Source organism: Mesoplodon bidens (assembly GCF_964165515.1).
Source record: "Mesoplodon bidens genome assembly, chromosome: 1".
Lineage (NCBI taxonomy): Eukaryota > Metazoa > Chordata > Mammalia > Artiodactyla > Ziphiidae > Mesoplodon > Mesoplodon bidens.
The window spans coordinates 32,918,498-32,934,825 of record NC_138176.1 but is presented as its reverse complement, the minus strand read 5'-3'; the positions used below and the strand labels follow the sequence as shown (position 1 = coordinate 32,934,825).

The window sequence follows — 16,328 nt, the reverse complement described above, 5'->3', positions numbered from 1 at the left end:
ATTTGTTAAAAGAAGAATTCTTCCTTAATACTTTAGAGTCCTTCAACCAAAAGTGAAGGTTGTATTCAGGTTGCAACTCAAATTGCCTCTTTCAATTAACTAGTGAAACATAGCTGCCTACTGTCATCAATTATTTCATAAGTTATTGTAGGGAAGCAAAATGAAAACTTGGAGAGAGACCAAAATACTATTTGCAAATGACTTTATTTCAATATTTTGAAAAGAGAGTACGTTGAGAAATAGTTTTCTGAACACTTAAGAGTAATCATTTGGGAGGCAATAAAAGAAGACCCATTTATAATAAGAGCCACAAAGTAAAAATTGTGTGAAGCTTCCAAAAGAAAAACCACAGAACCTAACAGGGAGAAATACAGTGTTTCTGGGTGTAAGATTAAATATACTGCTGTTCGGAAGATCTCATTTTCCATGCCTTTGCCCCACAGAAGACTTGTATTGAATTAGGTGGTGGCAGCTGGGTAGTGGTGCCCATTGCCCCATTCCTAATTCATGCAATATAAAAATCAGGACAGGGCAGCTACAGAACTGTGCAGTCCCCCTTTCCCTCACAGCTCTGTTATAAGAGAGTTAACCTGCTCTGGTTGGATTGGCAGTCATGTGGCAGCATACATCTCTCCCAGCTTTCTTGGGGCAGAAGAGCTATTGTATGTACATTCAGCAGCTGGTGAACCTTGGCACATTCTAGTCTCCTCCTATGCCGTCTGCAGCCACCAACACAGCTGTTCCACAGGGAGTATTCAGGGAGCATTCAATGTAGACCCAGTTTCCCAACATTCCCCCACCCCACAACCTGCTCCATAGCACAGAGGCACAGGGGTCCTGTTCAGGGGAGGGTTGGAGTGAGCTTCAAAGATTTGGTAAACATGCTGTTACAAGGGGCCTGACTTTATCTGGATCAGACTGGAGCAATTTATACGCTATAGTATTGTTGAGAACAATAGAGCAATCATTTAGCAGTTACTGAAGGCTAACAGTTGCTGGTGATACCACTGGATATCACTGAGAAGCTTAAAGATGAGAGAGAGAGGGAGAGAGAGAGAGAGAAAGTCTGGATAAAACTGCAGACGTCCCTTGTAATCAGAAACAATGTGTGCATGCTCAAGGCTGCAACCACATAGGAGCAACCCTTGCTGAAAGTAGGGCAAGTCTTGTAAACTCCCTAAGCAGTGAAAGCAGCCTCCAAGTCACAGATCCAATGGTAAAGGGTGTAAATCTCTTACTGATTCAGGGAGCTTAAGCACAACCTCTGATCAATCTGGCTGGTTGCTAGGTGGTGCTGACTTAAAAGCAAGCCCTAGGAAGTCAGGCTTAAAGATAAAAATGAGGGTGAAATGAGCAGTGACAACAGAGGCTGCATACCGTGAGGGAAAAAAGACTTGGTGAATTAGTTTAGCCAAATTACTAAAAACAAGTCCAGAGTGGGCGAGGAGTATGCAGAGATCCTACAATATGTTACCTAAAATGTCCAGCTTTCAACATAAAATTAGACATTCAAAGAAACAGCAAAGTGCGACATATGAGGGAAAAAGGCAATAGGAACTTCCTTTGAGTGGTACCAGATGTAGGATAAATGTTAAGCAGCTATTATAAATAGGTTCAAAGACCTAAAGGAAACCAGAATTAAAGAATTAAAGTATACTGACAATGTCTCATCAAATGGAAAATATTAAGATAGAAATTACAAAGAAAGAAATGAAAATTCTTGAGTTGAAAAGTACAATAACCAAGGTGAAAAATTTACTAGAGAGGCTCAACAGTAGATTTGAACTGGCAGAAGAATCAGCAAACCTGAAGATAGATAGAAATTGTGAAATATGAAGTACAGACCAAAAAAATGAAGAAAAACCGTCTTCCTCACACCACATACACAAAAATTAACTCAAAATGGAGTATAAACCTAAATATAAGAAAAAACTATAAATCTTGTAGTAGAAAATATAGAAGTAAATATTTATGACCCTTGTTTAGTCAAAGCGGCTTTCTTAGACTTCTTCTTTGGTGTCATCACCAAAAGATATATCGAGTTTTTATTAGAAGAAGATATTGTAAAGCTGATCTATTTCACCTAGTTTGGATTAATACCAATTTAATTTCAATAATAAAAACTTTGCTCTGTATAACTTCATCTCTCCACCCCCCCGTGCTGTTATTGTCACAGATTATATAGCTTTATAAATTGTGTGCCCATCAGTGTAGATTTATAATTATTGCTTTATGCATTTTTCTTCTAAATAAGAGGGAGGAAAAGTTACAAGTAAAATGTATGTATTTTTTGTCTTTTATATTTACCTATGCTGGTGTTTGTATTTACATTTATCAGTTGTGTATTTCTTTGTGTGGAATTGCATTACTATGTAGTGTCCTTTAAACTTTAAGGACTTTTTTTGTAGAACAGTTCTGCTAGCAATGTTTATCTGAAAATGTGTTAATTTTTCTTTCCTTTTTGAAGGTTGGTTTTGCTGAATATAGAATTCTTGGTTGGCAGTTTTTTCTGTGCAGAACTTTGACTATGTCATCTCACTGCCATCTGGCTTCCATGGTTTCTGATGAGAAATCAGCTGTTAATCTTACTGAGAACCTTTTGTATGTGATGAGTCACTTCTCTCTTGCTGCTTTCAAGATTCTCTGTCTTTCAATAGCTTGATTATGATATGCCTTGTGTGCACATTTTAAGTTTATCCTACTTGAAGTTCTTGAAGCTTTGTGGGTTGATAGAATAATGTTTTTCACCAAATTTGGGAAGTTTGTATTTCTTCAGATATTCTTTCTGATGCTTTTTCTTCTCTCCTTCTGAGACTCACTTTTTAATACACTGTTATGCTTGATAGTGTCCCACAGATCTCTCAGGCTCTGTCCATTTCTCTTCATTTTTTGTCTTTCTGTTTCTCAACATGGGCAATATCAATTGACTTATCTTTAAGTTCATGGATTCCTTCTTCTGCCCGTTCAAATCTGTTGCTGAGCTCCTCTAGTGAATTTTTCATTTCAGTTTTTTTACTTTTCAACTCTATAATTGAAAGTTCTAGAATTAAAAATTCTTTTCATAAATTCTGTCTATTTATTTATATTCTTTATTTGGTTGAGACATCATTGTCTTACTTTTTTTCGTTCTTTAAACAGTTTCTTTCAGCTCTTTGAACATATTTAAAATAGCTAAATTAAAATCTTTGTTTAGAAAATCCAGTGCCTGGGCTTTTTCAGGATTTTTATTGATTGCTTTTCTGTGTGTCTGGGCAATACTTTCCTCTTTCTTTACATGCCTTGCAGTTTTTTTGTTGTAAACAGGACATTTAAAATATTATAATGTGGCAACTCTGAAAATCAGGTTCTCCACCTCCCCACACACCCCCTCCAGCGTTTGTTGTCATTTTTGCTTGTTGTATTTGTCTAGTAACTTTTTTGAACTAAGTTTGTAAAGTCTTTATTCTTTGTTATGTGTCACCAATAAAGTCTCTGTAATGTTAGCTTAATGGTCAGCTAATGATTGGATGAGAATTCCTTATATACTTGGAATGAAAAAGTCAATGTTTGCCAAGGGATACTGTGTGTGTTTTTGTGGTGACCCTGCCGCACTTAGCCAGGCAGTTTACAGCTCTGCCTTAGCCTTCACTTCTTACTTCAGCAGAGCCTCCAGGTCAGCCAGATAAGAGAGCTTATGGCATTCTCAGGTCTTTCCTTAGTGTACACACACAGTCGTGAGCATGCGTGTGACCTTCTAGATTCCCAGGAGTATGTTAAAGCTTTACAAAGCCCTATTACTTTCCTCCCTAGCTTTTTGGTTAGGGAGAACCCTAACCAAATCGCCTCAAATTTTATCTATCGGATCAGACAGCAGCGATTAAAACATCTACCTGTCAATGTTTTCAACATGACCCCTAGATAGCAGCTGTAGCTCTCTGCCAGCTTCAAGTCAGGCAAAAGCCAATCTTCCAGTAAGTCACCAGAGTAGTCAAAACAAATAATTACAATTCTCTATGAATGAAGTCTGTTCTGTTTCCCTCTGATACCAGGAATGAGGTTTTTTACTTATAGGACTCTGCTGACATCAAACTTAAGAGTGAAAGGCTGACAACTTTCTCTTTAAGATCAAGAACAAGAAAGGACGTCCACTCTCACTGTGTCTGTTAAACATTGTACTGGTGGCAGTTAGGCATCCAAATGGGAAAGGAAGAATTAAAATATCTCTATTTTTAGATGACATGATCTTATGTGTGGAAAATCCTAAGGAATCCATTAAAAAAACCCTCATAACTAATAAAAGAGATCAGCAAAGGTGCAGAATACAAGATCAATAGAAAAATCAATTCTATTTCTATACTTTAGCAGTGAGCAATCAAAGTGAAATTAAGAAAAAAAATTCCACTTGGCATCTAAGGGAATAAAATGCTTAGGAATAAATTTGACAGAAGAAATGCAAGACTTTTACACTGAAACTAGAAATCATTGTTGAAAGAAATTAAAGAAGACCTAAATAAGTGTAGAAACATGACATGTTTGTGCATTTATTGTTAAGATGGCAGTACTACCCAAGTTGATTCACAGATTTGATACAAGCCCTGTCAAAATTCCAGCTGCCTTTTTGCCAGAAATTGACAAGCTGATTCTAAAATTCATTTAGAAACAAGATACAGAATAGCCAAAACAATTTTTTAAATTAATTAATTTACTTGTTTTTGGCTGTGTGGGTCTTTGTTGCTGTGCGCAGGCTTTCTCTAGTTGCGGCAAGCAGGAGCTACTCTTCATCGCAGTGTGAGGTCTTCTCATTGCAGTGGCTTCTCTTTGTTGTGGAGCACGGGCTCTAGGCACATGGGTTTCAGTAGTTGTGGCACCTGGGCTTAGTTGCTATGTGGTATGTGGGATCTTCCCGGACCAGGGCTCAAACCCTTGTCCCCTGCATTGGCAGACAGATTCTTAACCACTGCACCACCAGGGAAGTACCAGCCAAAACAATTTTGAAAAGAAGAATAACATTGGAAAACTCACACTTCCCCATTTCAAAACTTACCACAAAGCTACTGTAATCAAGACAGTGTAGTACTGATGTAAGAATAGACATATAGATTGATGGAATAGAATTGAGAGTCCAGAAATAAACCCAAACATTAATGATCAATTGATTTTTGACCAGAATGTCAAGACAATTCAACATGGAAAGAATAGTCTTTTAACATATACTGCTAGGACAGCTGGATATCCACATGCAAGAGAATGTATTTAGTAGATACTCCCTCATACCATGTATAAAAGATAACTCAAAATGGATCAATGACCTACATGTTAGAGTTAAAATGATTAAAATATTAGAAACAGATAAGTTGAAATTCATTAAATTGAAAACATTTGTGTTTCAAAGAACTCAAGACAATCCACAAAATGGGAGAAAACACTTTCAAATCATATATCTAATGTGGGAATTGTACCCAGGATACACATAAATGATTACAACTCAATAATAAAAAGACAACTCAATTAAAAAGTGGTCAAAGGAGGGAATTCCCTGGCAGTCCAGTGGTTAGGACTCTGCGCTTTCACTGCCAAGGCCCCGGGTTCGATCTCTGGTTGGAGAACTAAGATCCCACAAGCCGTGCGCCCCCCCCCAAAAAAAGAAAAATTGTCAAAGGATTTGAATAGACATTTCTGCAAAGAAGTTATACAAATAGCTAATAACAACATGAAAAGATGGTTAACATTTCTAGTCATTAGGGAAATACAAATCCAAAGCATAATGAGATATTACTTCACACCCTTTAAGGTGGTTACAGTTGAAAAGACAATAACAACGGTTGATGAGTATATAGAGAAACAGAAACTCATACATTGTTAGGATGTAAAATGGTGTAGTCACTTTGGGAAACACTTTGGGTGTTTCTCAAACTGTTAAGTATATTTGCCATATGATGCAGAAATTCCACTTTTAGATATATACCCAAAAGAAATGAAGAACGTACATCCACTCGAAAACTTGTACAAAATTGTTTATGGTAGTAGTATCCATAATAGCCAAAAAGTGGAAACAACTCAAATGTCCATCAATTGATGAATGAATAAACAAAATATGGTATATCTATATAATATATTATTCAGCAATGAAAAGAAATGGAGTACTGATACTATAACATAGATGAACATTGAAAACAGTAGGCTAAGTGAAAGAAGGCAGTCACAAAGGACCACATATTGTATGATCCCATTCATATGAAATGTCAAATATGCAAGTCTATAGAGACAAACTAGATCAGTGGTTGACTAGGATGGGAGCTGGGGGAGAGTGGAGAGTGTCTGCTTATAGGTATGGAGTTTCTTTTTGATGTGAGTAGATTCTAAGCAGATTGTGGTAATGGTTGCCCAACTCTGAATATAGTCAAATCCACTGAACTGTATAGTTTTAAGTGGGTGAATTTTATAGTATGTTAATTATATCTCAATAACACCGTTAAAATTATCAACTAGTAAAAGTTGGTTAACTATTAGAAGGGGAAAGTTGGATATTAAGGAATGCAGAAATGACAAGTGAGAATAAGCACGGAAGAAACTAAGCACTTAGAATAGGGCTCACCAAACCCTAGTCTGAGATTCAGGCCTTGTTGAAGAGGTTGTAGCTGCCACAGGGACATTCAGGCTGCTGATAGTGAAGAAATTTTCTAGAAGGTGCAGACCTGACTGAGCCGGTTTGTGGGAATAGTCAATTCAGTGGCTGTGAAACTCATTAGAGGGTGCTGGTCAGCTAGAGCTGGTCTACTCCTGCTAAGAGTTAAAGAAACTCACTGGAAGATGCTGGCAGCCTTGAGCTGGTCCACAGGAAGTTTCCTCACCGAGTGGCAGACAAACTCATAGAGGGTGTGGCCAAGCTAGAGCCTACTGGATGGCTGAGAGAAATTCATTGGTGAGAACTGGTGGGATAAAGTCAGTTAGCAGAACCTGGCCTGGGGGTGCTGCAGAAAAGCTCAGTGGAAGATGCCACAGCCCAGAACTGGTCTGCAAAAAGTGACCTGCTAGGTGGCTGAGAAACTCAGAGGAGAGTGATTGTCACTGGGTTTCCCTAATCCACTAATAGGGAAAAAGCACACTGGAAGCAGGAAGGGATATATATGTATATATATATAAAGCAGCACCATTATTGGCCCATACTCTGCCTCAATTGTTGCCATATTCTCTTAGCCTTATCCACAACTCTGTGAGCCCCCTTGATTGGTATCCTAATCTTGTTATGGTAATTGAGACGCCCCTGGCTTCTGATATGTAAGTGCTGCTATCAACGTCCCAGGGTTTAGACTATTAGCCCTAGCTACCATTAGCCCTGGCCAGCAGAACTGGGCTACCAGTGAACTTCTTAGTGATATTTGCTCCCTTCTTACCAGTGCATTTCTAATGGCCTTGGTGATCACACTTGTCCTTTGGGACATAATTCTCTGGTGGGTCTTCTGCCCTCACATAATATATCCACTCCAGTATGCTCACTTCCCTGAGCCTTTTAATTCTCTCCTCTGCTATCTGCCATAGCAATTTAGGCATTACACCCTCAATCAGTGAAGGTCATCACTTTTTCTAGTCTTCCAGGAGCCACTCAATGAGTTTGCATCATCTCCTAGGGTCATTGCCAGAGTATTAAATTATGTATCCTGAGAAGCGCCCTTAAGTTAATAAATTATTCCTTATCCAATCTTATATTCTGGCTTCTTTGCTCAAGTATTCTCAAAATCTAGTTCCATGGTATTTCCTCAGCTCCTGCAAGTACATGGTGCCTAATTCTTCAGACTCTTTCAGCATGTATTCTTACCTCCCTCAGCAGGCCTAGCACATTTATAGCTGATTTAAGCTGCAACTTAACTTTAGTTATTGGCCTAGCAACCAGGACAGAAGGTAGGGGCATATCCTGAGGGGTATTTCTGTTGCCTTGCAGGGGAGAGGCCTCTGCAGTGTCTTCCCACGCAGGCAGAATGCTATTTCTTAATGACAGGGGTTAACTCTGCAGACTCTGAGGGTTCAGAGGAGTCTGGGAAGCCAAATAATTGGTGTCATTCACCATTAATGATGGTTTTACCACCATTCATCCCCAGATGTTCTCATCCCATCTGTCAGGGTCTCAGGTTTTTTGAACTAGGACTCTGACCTTGGTATGACAGACCTGTCTTGGTTTAGCATTAAATTATCTTTGCAGGGAATTCCCTGGAGGTCCAGTGGTTAGGACTCAGTGCTTTCACTGCTGTGGGCCTGGGTTTGATCCCTGGTCAGGGAACTAAGATCCCACAAGCCACGAAGCGTGGCCAAAAAAAAAAAAAAATTAGTTTTGCGGTTCAGCAACTGTATTAAATCCTGAGTTTGGTCTTCAGCTTTTTCTTCTCTCCCACTGCAGGAGATTAGCAATTGGGTCACCACTTTGTACCAGGGATGGTTCATGCCTCAAATACCCCAAGGATGGAGTCCTTATTGTCAACTGGGTGGTGAGTAATCTGGTTCAAAGATGCCATCTTAATGCCTACTTTCTTGAAACTACTTCTGGTACTAAATCTGTCATTTGAGTTTTCTGGGGAGAAGATGCTGAGATGGAATTTGGAGTACAAGAGGTTTATTGGACAGTAATGCCTGGGGGATGGAGCAAGATTGAGTAAGAAAAGCTTTCACACCATAATGCAGATCTGATACTGGTGAAAGAAAAGGTTGGTGAGTGGAAGCAGGATTGGGTATAGAAAGCCTCAGACTTCCATGCACCACTGACAAAGTCAGCCAACTCAATGGGTACTTTAGGTTAAAGACTATCCATTAGTTAGAGGAATTCCATGTTGGGCAGAATTGGCCAGACTGAGGGCTGCTTAGGAAGAGCATAGGCTTGGCTTAAAACCCAATGCAGATTCTGAAGGCATTAACAGCTAAAGGCTGTCAGCTAATTGCACTCCTACAGCTGAATGCCAAATTTTTTCCTGATGGGAGATCCAAACAGTGCACCTCCATGGCTACCACATGATGGGGCAATATCAAGTAGTGTGACATTCATGTAACTGGAGTCCCTGAAGGGGAGGAGAAGAAGGATGACAGAAAAAATGTTTGAAGAAAAAATAATAATTGAAACTTTTCCCCTAAATTTGATGAAAACTATAAATACAAAGATCCAAGAAGCAACATGAAGCTCAAGCAGGAAAAGCACAAAGAAAACCAAACCAAGACACATTATAATCACATTTTCATCATCACAGGTGATGAAGAGAAAAATTTTATTGCAGCTGGAGAAAAAAAGCACACATTATGTACTGAGAATCAAAGATAAGAATTACTGCAGACTTGTCATCAGAAACGGTGCAAGCCAGAAGAGTGGAATGATATCTTTAAGGTACTGAAGTCATCCCAGAATTCTTTCTCTAGCAAAATTACCCTTCAAAAATGAAGATAAAACAAAGAAAATTTCACAAAAGAGAAGTCTAAGATATATCATCACCAGTAAAATTGCTCTATCTTAAATGTTAAGAGAAATTCTTCATGTGGAAGGAAAATGATACCAGGTGGGTATTAGATCTATACAAAGGAATTAAGAGCACTGGAAATGGTGAGTAAACAAATAAATATGAAAGTGAAAGGGGGGTATTATGACATTTAAGAATACAGTTATTTTTATAAGTGAGTTTGTGAGTTCATAACCCTCTAGAATTTCAAAATCCTTTCAGATTGCTGTCTTAGTGATCAAGTGCATTCCTCATTTAATTATTAGATTTATCTTAATTAGCTGCTTTATCATTTCAGTGCTGTCTAAAGTACACAGTAGAATAAAAAGCTTTGATATGACAAAGTATAATACATTGCTGGGACAACCTAAGACCTTGGATATGGCTGCTCACAATGGTATCTCTTTTATTCCTGAGTGTTCATCAATGTCTGCTTTTCTGTCCCTGTTCTGTGGGCTGTTTCCCTAGGTTTTTAATCTAGTTTTGCTCTCATCCCACTCTGAACGCCATATCAAGTTTAGGGTCCATTTAATAGACATGCAGATCAAAGAGGGTATAATTATATTTAATAATCAAAGCTAACAACATAATCATGGATAAGAAAGTTCATATCTGTATACATCTCCCATGGTTGGGAGCTCACAAAAAGGAACCATTACATCCCCCTTATCTGTATTTATAAATATCATATATTATCTATATTTTATTTTCTACACATTAAAATTTTAACCAAGGCAATTGTCAAGCACTGACAGTAGGCGTCCTAGTTACACTGGGGCACTAGGACCATTGTGGTGGTCTAAATTTTCAGCAGCTTTGTTTTATCCAAGAGTATCATTTTCTTATTCTGGAAGTATCGTATTATTTTCTTACATGACTGAAAATACTTTACACCTGTTTTTTTAAATAAAGACATTTATTTGGAGAATATTAGTAGCATATTCTCAGCCTCACCAGATATTAACAGTTCATCAAGTCAGGCAACAGAACATGTCCATGTGAGCTTCTCATAAGGAAATCGATGACCACCTCAACAGCTTCCTCATCTTCTATTTTATTACTGGATGATTCATAATCCAAAATATGAAGTTTTTGGACTTTTTCCTCAAAAGTAGAAGTAGGTAAAATGTCTGAAGCAATGATGTTGACTTCCTTTAAAAATTTGTTTTTAATTTATGAAACTTTAACTGCATATTTCAGTCTTGTGGAATCTTTCGTGTTATTCTGACTGTCAATAAGAACCAGGGGACTGTGTTGATGATTCTTGATGATTTCAGCAACACTTCCAAAGTACTAGAACAAGAAAACATAGATGAATTATAAATTGGCATTTATATTAACAATGAGCTCCACTCCTCCCATCTTCTCCAACTCTTTCAAGTTAGTCAGAGTTACTAGGTCCCAGATGACATTCTATCCAAACAAGTCTAATTTAACAATGTCTGTAACCTTTGAGGTGGCAGACCCTGGCCATTCAATAAGACTGAAAACACAACAGACATCCTCAATTAGTATAACTTCTTAGAGAAAATTACTTTCTTGAGTTATGATGTAATATTTTAATATTGTGTTTTTTATTTAGTGCCAAGTGTAAAACTGTCATACATTGAATTTCTCTACATTTTTATAAAACATAGATTATCTGTTATGTTGCATGTATTAGATACAAGGACTGATGTAGTAAATTAACGTTAGAATTTAATATGAAGAGAGTTATTTCCCAGGTTAATTCATGTTTGTTTTTGTTTTCTTTTTTTTGAATAAATAAGGAAACCTTTATAAAACCTCATATACCCATTTTTGCTTTAGCTCCCAGTAAGTTTAGAGCTAAATTAGTGCCTAGTTAATAATGAAATTTCATGCTAAGCCCTTACTATACATACATATTTTTCCAAATATTAATTCCTATTGTCTATTGGTTTTAGTTTAAGGCTATCACAATTTTTTTCTTAAAAATGATCAATGTTTTAAATGAAAGATAAAATAAGTATAACACAGACAAATAAATGAAATGCATTGATTATACAAAAGTGCTACAAGCTCACGATCATCAGATAAATGCATTTAGAGTCATTTTTTTAAAGTGGTAACTGTTTTGCAACACTGCCATATAATTTAGCAGTTACCACCAATTGACTTCATTTTCTCTTAGTTTTTCATATAAAGATAAACATCTGGAATAAAAAAATGTTTAAAAGCCTTTATTAATTATTTGGATAGCTTCCAAATATATATTAAATAAATAAAGTTTTCAGAATACTAGTCATTTTTCAAGTGAAACACCTTTTAGATAATAAAACATCTTTTAGATAATTGGCTTCTGAATATTAGGTCAGGGAGGAGAGACAGAGACTTTCAAGTACCTTTAGTCCTTATTTCTTACTTTCTCTTCAATCATTCAGACCTCCTGTACTTGCCAATGAATTGTTTTTATGATATTCATGAAGACATTCATTCTGTTCGTTTGGCACAGCATATTGTTAAACTGAATGCAGTTGGAAGTTAAATTTATGGACTAACACACCAGGAAATGAAATGGTACAACCTCTTTGAAGTGAATTCCAAGTGAAAAAGTGTGTTCTGAACCCAGTAAATATAAGAGAGAGTTGCTTTGCTTATACAAATAAGCATCTCATTCTGTCCTTATACTCTTCTGAATATTTCTGAGGATTGCTTTGTTGCAGAGTTTGGGGATTAAAATGTTTGAAGTAGGGGGTTGAGCTGAGTTGAAATGTTTGAAGTAGGGACTGGACTTGTGGCATATTTGTGATTTGACTGAAAGAAGGATTGAGCATAACTTAGTTGCAGTTTCCCCTTAACACTTTGTTTTTGGTCTACACTAATTCAGTGTATTTGAGATATTCATACATGGACAGAAAAACAGTTGTTTGATAACTCAAAATCCCATGGTCAATAAAATAAAGCAAACAGATCTCAGAGCGATAAAATACTCAATATGTATCCACATAATGTCAAAACATTTGCAAAAAAAGTTAAACAGTTAATCAACTAGTTACTTTTTCTACCCATGAATACCCAAACACAAATACAGACAAACAGAATTTTCAAGATCTCCACATGGTTGACATCATGTAACCAAAGTTTTCATTTTTCAATTCAGATGTTCAGTATATGGGAGAAATTATCTTTTCATTATAGTTAATTTAAGTAAGTGTTTTAAAGGACTCTGTCAGTACTTCCAGATGCTATTATAATAATATGTATTTATTTTGGTATCCATAGGCTGGATAATTGGGGAGTGGGGTGAAGCTCTGATCTATTCATTCTGAGGTAGGAATGAAGATTCTTTAAGCCAAGAAGAACCACTGTTTATCAGAGTTTTCTAGCAGGACAAGGAAGTCCAGAGCCCCTCTGAGAGCTCAAAATTTATCTGAGTGAATTTCAGTACCACTAAAAAGGACAGCGCCTCCACGCACCCTTAAGCCTCTTATAGAAGTACTGGACCCCTGGGGAGGCTTTTTTTTAAAAAATTTTTTTATTATTTATTTATTTATTTGGCTGCATTGGGTCTTTCGTTGCTGCGCGTGGGCTTTCTCTAGTTGCAGGGAGCGGGGGCTATTCTTCGTTTCGGTGCACTGGCTTCTCTTGTTGCGGAGCATGGGCTCTAGGTGCACGGGCTTCAGTAGTTGTGGCTCGTGGGCTCTAGAGCACAGGCTCAGTAGTTGTGGTGCACAGGCTTAGCTGCTCCGCGGCATGTGGGATCTTCCCAGACCAGGGCTCAAACCCATTTCTCCTGCATTGGCAGGCAGATTCTTAACCACTGCGCCACCAGGGAAGTCCCTGGGGAGGCTTTAGAATGTAACCATCCATCCAAAGTCACTCTGTCCTACTAGGATCACCACCATATCCTACCACTGATTACTGTTGAGGAGCATATAGTTTAAAAAATTTGTCATATAAAGGTTTCAGTGAGAATGAAGGTTTTTGTGAGTAGGGAGAAGCAGACAGTTCTGTTAAAATTTAACTGGTGTGAAATGATAATGCAATCTATATTTTAAAACCCACTTGGTCTTGATCAGTGTTTTGTGTTTTCAGAGTTTTGCATTTTCTAACTCTCTGAGACTTTATTAAAAGCAAAATAAAACTCCAAACTATAAAACTCCTCGAAGAAAACATAGAGAGAAAGCTTCATGAGACTGCATTTGGCAATGATTTCTTGGATGTTACACCAAAAGCACAGGCAACAAAACAAAAAATAGACAAATAGGACTACATTAAACTATACTACAAAGTTATAAGAGTTCTTTACATATTCTGGATATTAACCTCTTATCAGACACATAATTTTCAAACATTTTCTCCCATTTCGTAGGTTGCCTTTTTACTCTGTTGATTGTGACCTTTGATGAACAGAAAATTTTAGACCATTTTATTATACCATATACAAAAATAAGACTCAAAATGAATTAAAGATTTAAATGTAAGACCTGAAACCATAAAAATCCCAGAAGAAAACATAAGCAGTATGCTCTTTGACATTGGTCTTAGCAATATTTTTTGGACATGTCTCCTCAAGCAAGGGTGACAAAAGCACAAATAAACAAATGGGACTACACCAAACTAAAAACATTTTGCATAACAAAGGAAACCATCAACAAAAGAAAAAGGCAACCTACTGAATGAGAGAAGATATTTGCAAATAATATGTCTGATAAGGGGATAATATCCAAAATATATAAAGAACTCATGTAACTCCATATCAAACAAACAAATAAGCAATCTAATTAAAAAATGGGCAGAGGACCTGAGTAGACATTTTTCTGAAGAAGACATGCAGATGGCCAACAGGCACATGAAATGATGCTCAACATCACTAATCATCAGGAAAATGAAAATCAGAACCACAATGAGATATCACATCACACCTGTGAGAATGGCTATTATCAAAAAGACAAGAAACAACATGCTTGTGAGGATGTGAAGAAAAGGGAACCCGCATGCACTGTTGGTGGGAATGTACATTGGTAGGACAACTATGGAAAACAGTATGGAGATTCCTCAAAAAATTAAAAATAGAACTGCCATATGATCCACCAATTCCTCTCCTGGGTATATATCCAAAGAAAATGAAAACACTAATTCAAAAAGATATATACACTCTGATGTTCATACAAGCATTATTTACAGTAGCCAAGATATGGAAGCAAACTAAGTGTCCGTCAAAAGATGAATAGGTAAAGGTGATGTTATATATATACAATGGAATATTACTCAGCCATAAAAATTGTGCCATTTGTGACAACATGGGTGGACCTAGAGGGTGTTACACTAAGTGAAGTAAGTCAGACAGAGAAAGACAAATACCATATGATTTCACTTATATGTGGAATCTAAAAAACAAAACAAACAAAATGCTGAGTCAGACTGACCTCATTAAGCAACAGGATAAAAGATATAGCTTTTACATCATACCAGTCTTTCCTCCTTTCTGTTGTCTCATAGGATATACTGCCCAAACATAGTATTTTATCTCGTACTCTATGACAATGTGCAAGCCTTAGACCAAGTACTCTTGTATCCTTTCTCCTCATCTCTGGCACCTAATACAGTATGATGGCATTGTGCTCAAAACACAGTTATAGAGTTGGATTAGAAGAGAAATTACTGACCTCTTCACCAGTTTTCTTTCTGCCCAAAGCATACTGTTTTGTTGCTTCAATAAATCGCACAGGGATATTATATACTCGCTTATTAAAAAATACAACTAGTGTATATGGCTGTTTGGAATCATGGCCAGAGCTTTTCCGAATAAGAAATGATCCATCCTGTTTATTAAAAGAAAGAATAATTATGATTACTGTTACTTGTATTTCCATAGGTTAAAAATCAGTTTATGAAAAATACCTATATTATATTCAAAAGGTAATTATTTAGGTATATGATTTTTATTACCAATTAGAGTTTGTTTTATTATTTTGCAAGAAAATACTTCAGTAAAATATATACTTATAGAAAATTCTGAAAGAGGTAAATGCTAGCTTTCTGAGGCACCAAATAAGATCTTATGTTTATAGGCTTTGGAAATGTGTGAAGGGACACATTAAGATCAAACCTAAAGGGCACTCTTGAACTAGGAACCATGTTCACAAATTGCCTATGAATAAAAAAATATATCAAACAAATTCCATTCAAAAGTGCTATAAGAAGAAAGCAAATATTGGGAATCAAAACATTTCAGCTGATAAAAATTCTCTCTCCAAAAATTTATGTTGAAGCAGAAAAAAATTGTAACACAACATTCCAAATTTAATTTAATATCTTGTAAAATATTCTACGGTCATAAATTCAAAAATTATGAATGAAAAATAGACAAAAACAGGAAGAAGGAATGCAATAAGAGTTGATCAAACCTGGGAAAAAGTGCTTACCTGGTGGTTCAGTGGTTAAGAATCTGCCTGCCAATGCAGGGGACATGGGTTTGAGCCCTGGTCCAGGAAGATCCCACATGCCACGGAGCAACTAAGCACATGCACCACAACTACTGAGCCTGTGCTCTCAAGCCCGCAAGCCACAACTACTGAGCCCACAACTACTGAAGCCCACGTACCTAGGGCCTGTGCTCTGCAACAAGAGAAGCCACTGCAATGAGAAGCCTGTGCACCGCAACGAAGAGTAGCCCCCACTCACTGCAACTAGAGAAAGCCCACATGCAGCAACGAAGACCCAACGCAGCCAAAAATAAATAAATAAATTAATTAATAAATTAATTAAAAAAACAAAACAAAACAAAAACCTGGGAAAGAAGTTGAAAAGAAAGACAAAACTGTATCAGAAATGAAGAAGAAATTGCAAGATGCCCAAGGGACAATAGCCTTAAATGAGGATTTAATAAATGATTGAAGGAGGGCATGGAAA

General features: G+C 37.0%; 2 protein-coding genes across 3 annotated transcripts in view; one reads left to right on the top strand and one right to left on the bottom strand.

The window, feature by feature from the left end:
- The window catches only part of ZNF518A (zinc finger protein 518A), a 57,204-nt gene that overhangs the window by 27,658 nt on the left and 13,218 nt on the right, over positions 1–16,328 (top strand). For both annotated transcript variants that reach the window (XR_014015221.1, XR_014015222.1), the window contains exon 6: positions 8,372–8,459. The gene's annotated coding sequence lies outside the window, so the exon portion shown is untranslated. The remainder of the gene's footprint in view (positions 1–8,371; positions 8,460–16,328) is intronic.
- The window catches only part of BLNK (B cell linker), an 82,535-nt gene continuing 76,314 nt past the window's right edge, over positions 10,108–16,328 (bottom strand). Inside the window, exons 16-17 of the mRNA XM_081226273.1 lie at positions 15,083–15,238; positions 10,108–10,745 (exon numbers count right to left, since the gene is read on the bottom strand). Of these exons, the coding sequence (XP_081082399.1) occupies positions 10,626–10,745; positions 15,083–15,238 (276 nt within the window). The 3' untranslated portion in view covers positions 10,108–10,625. The remainder of the gene's footprint in view (positions 10,746–15,082; positions 15,239–16,328) is intronic.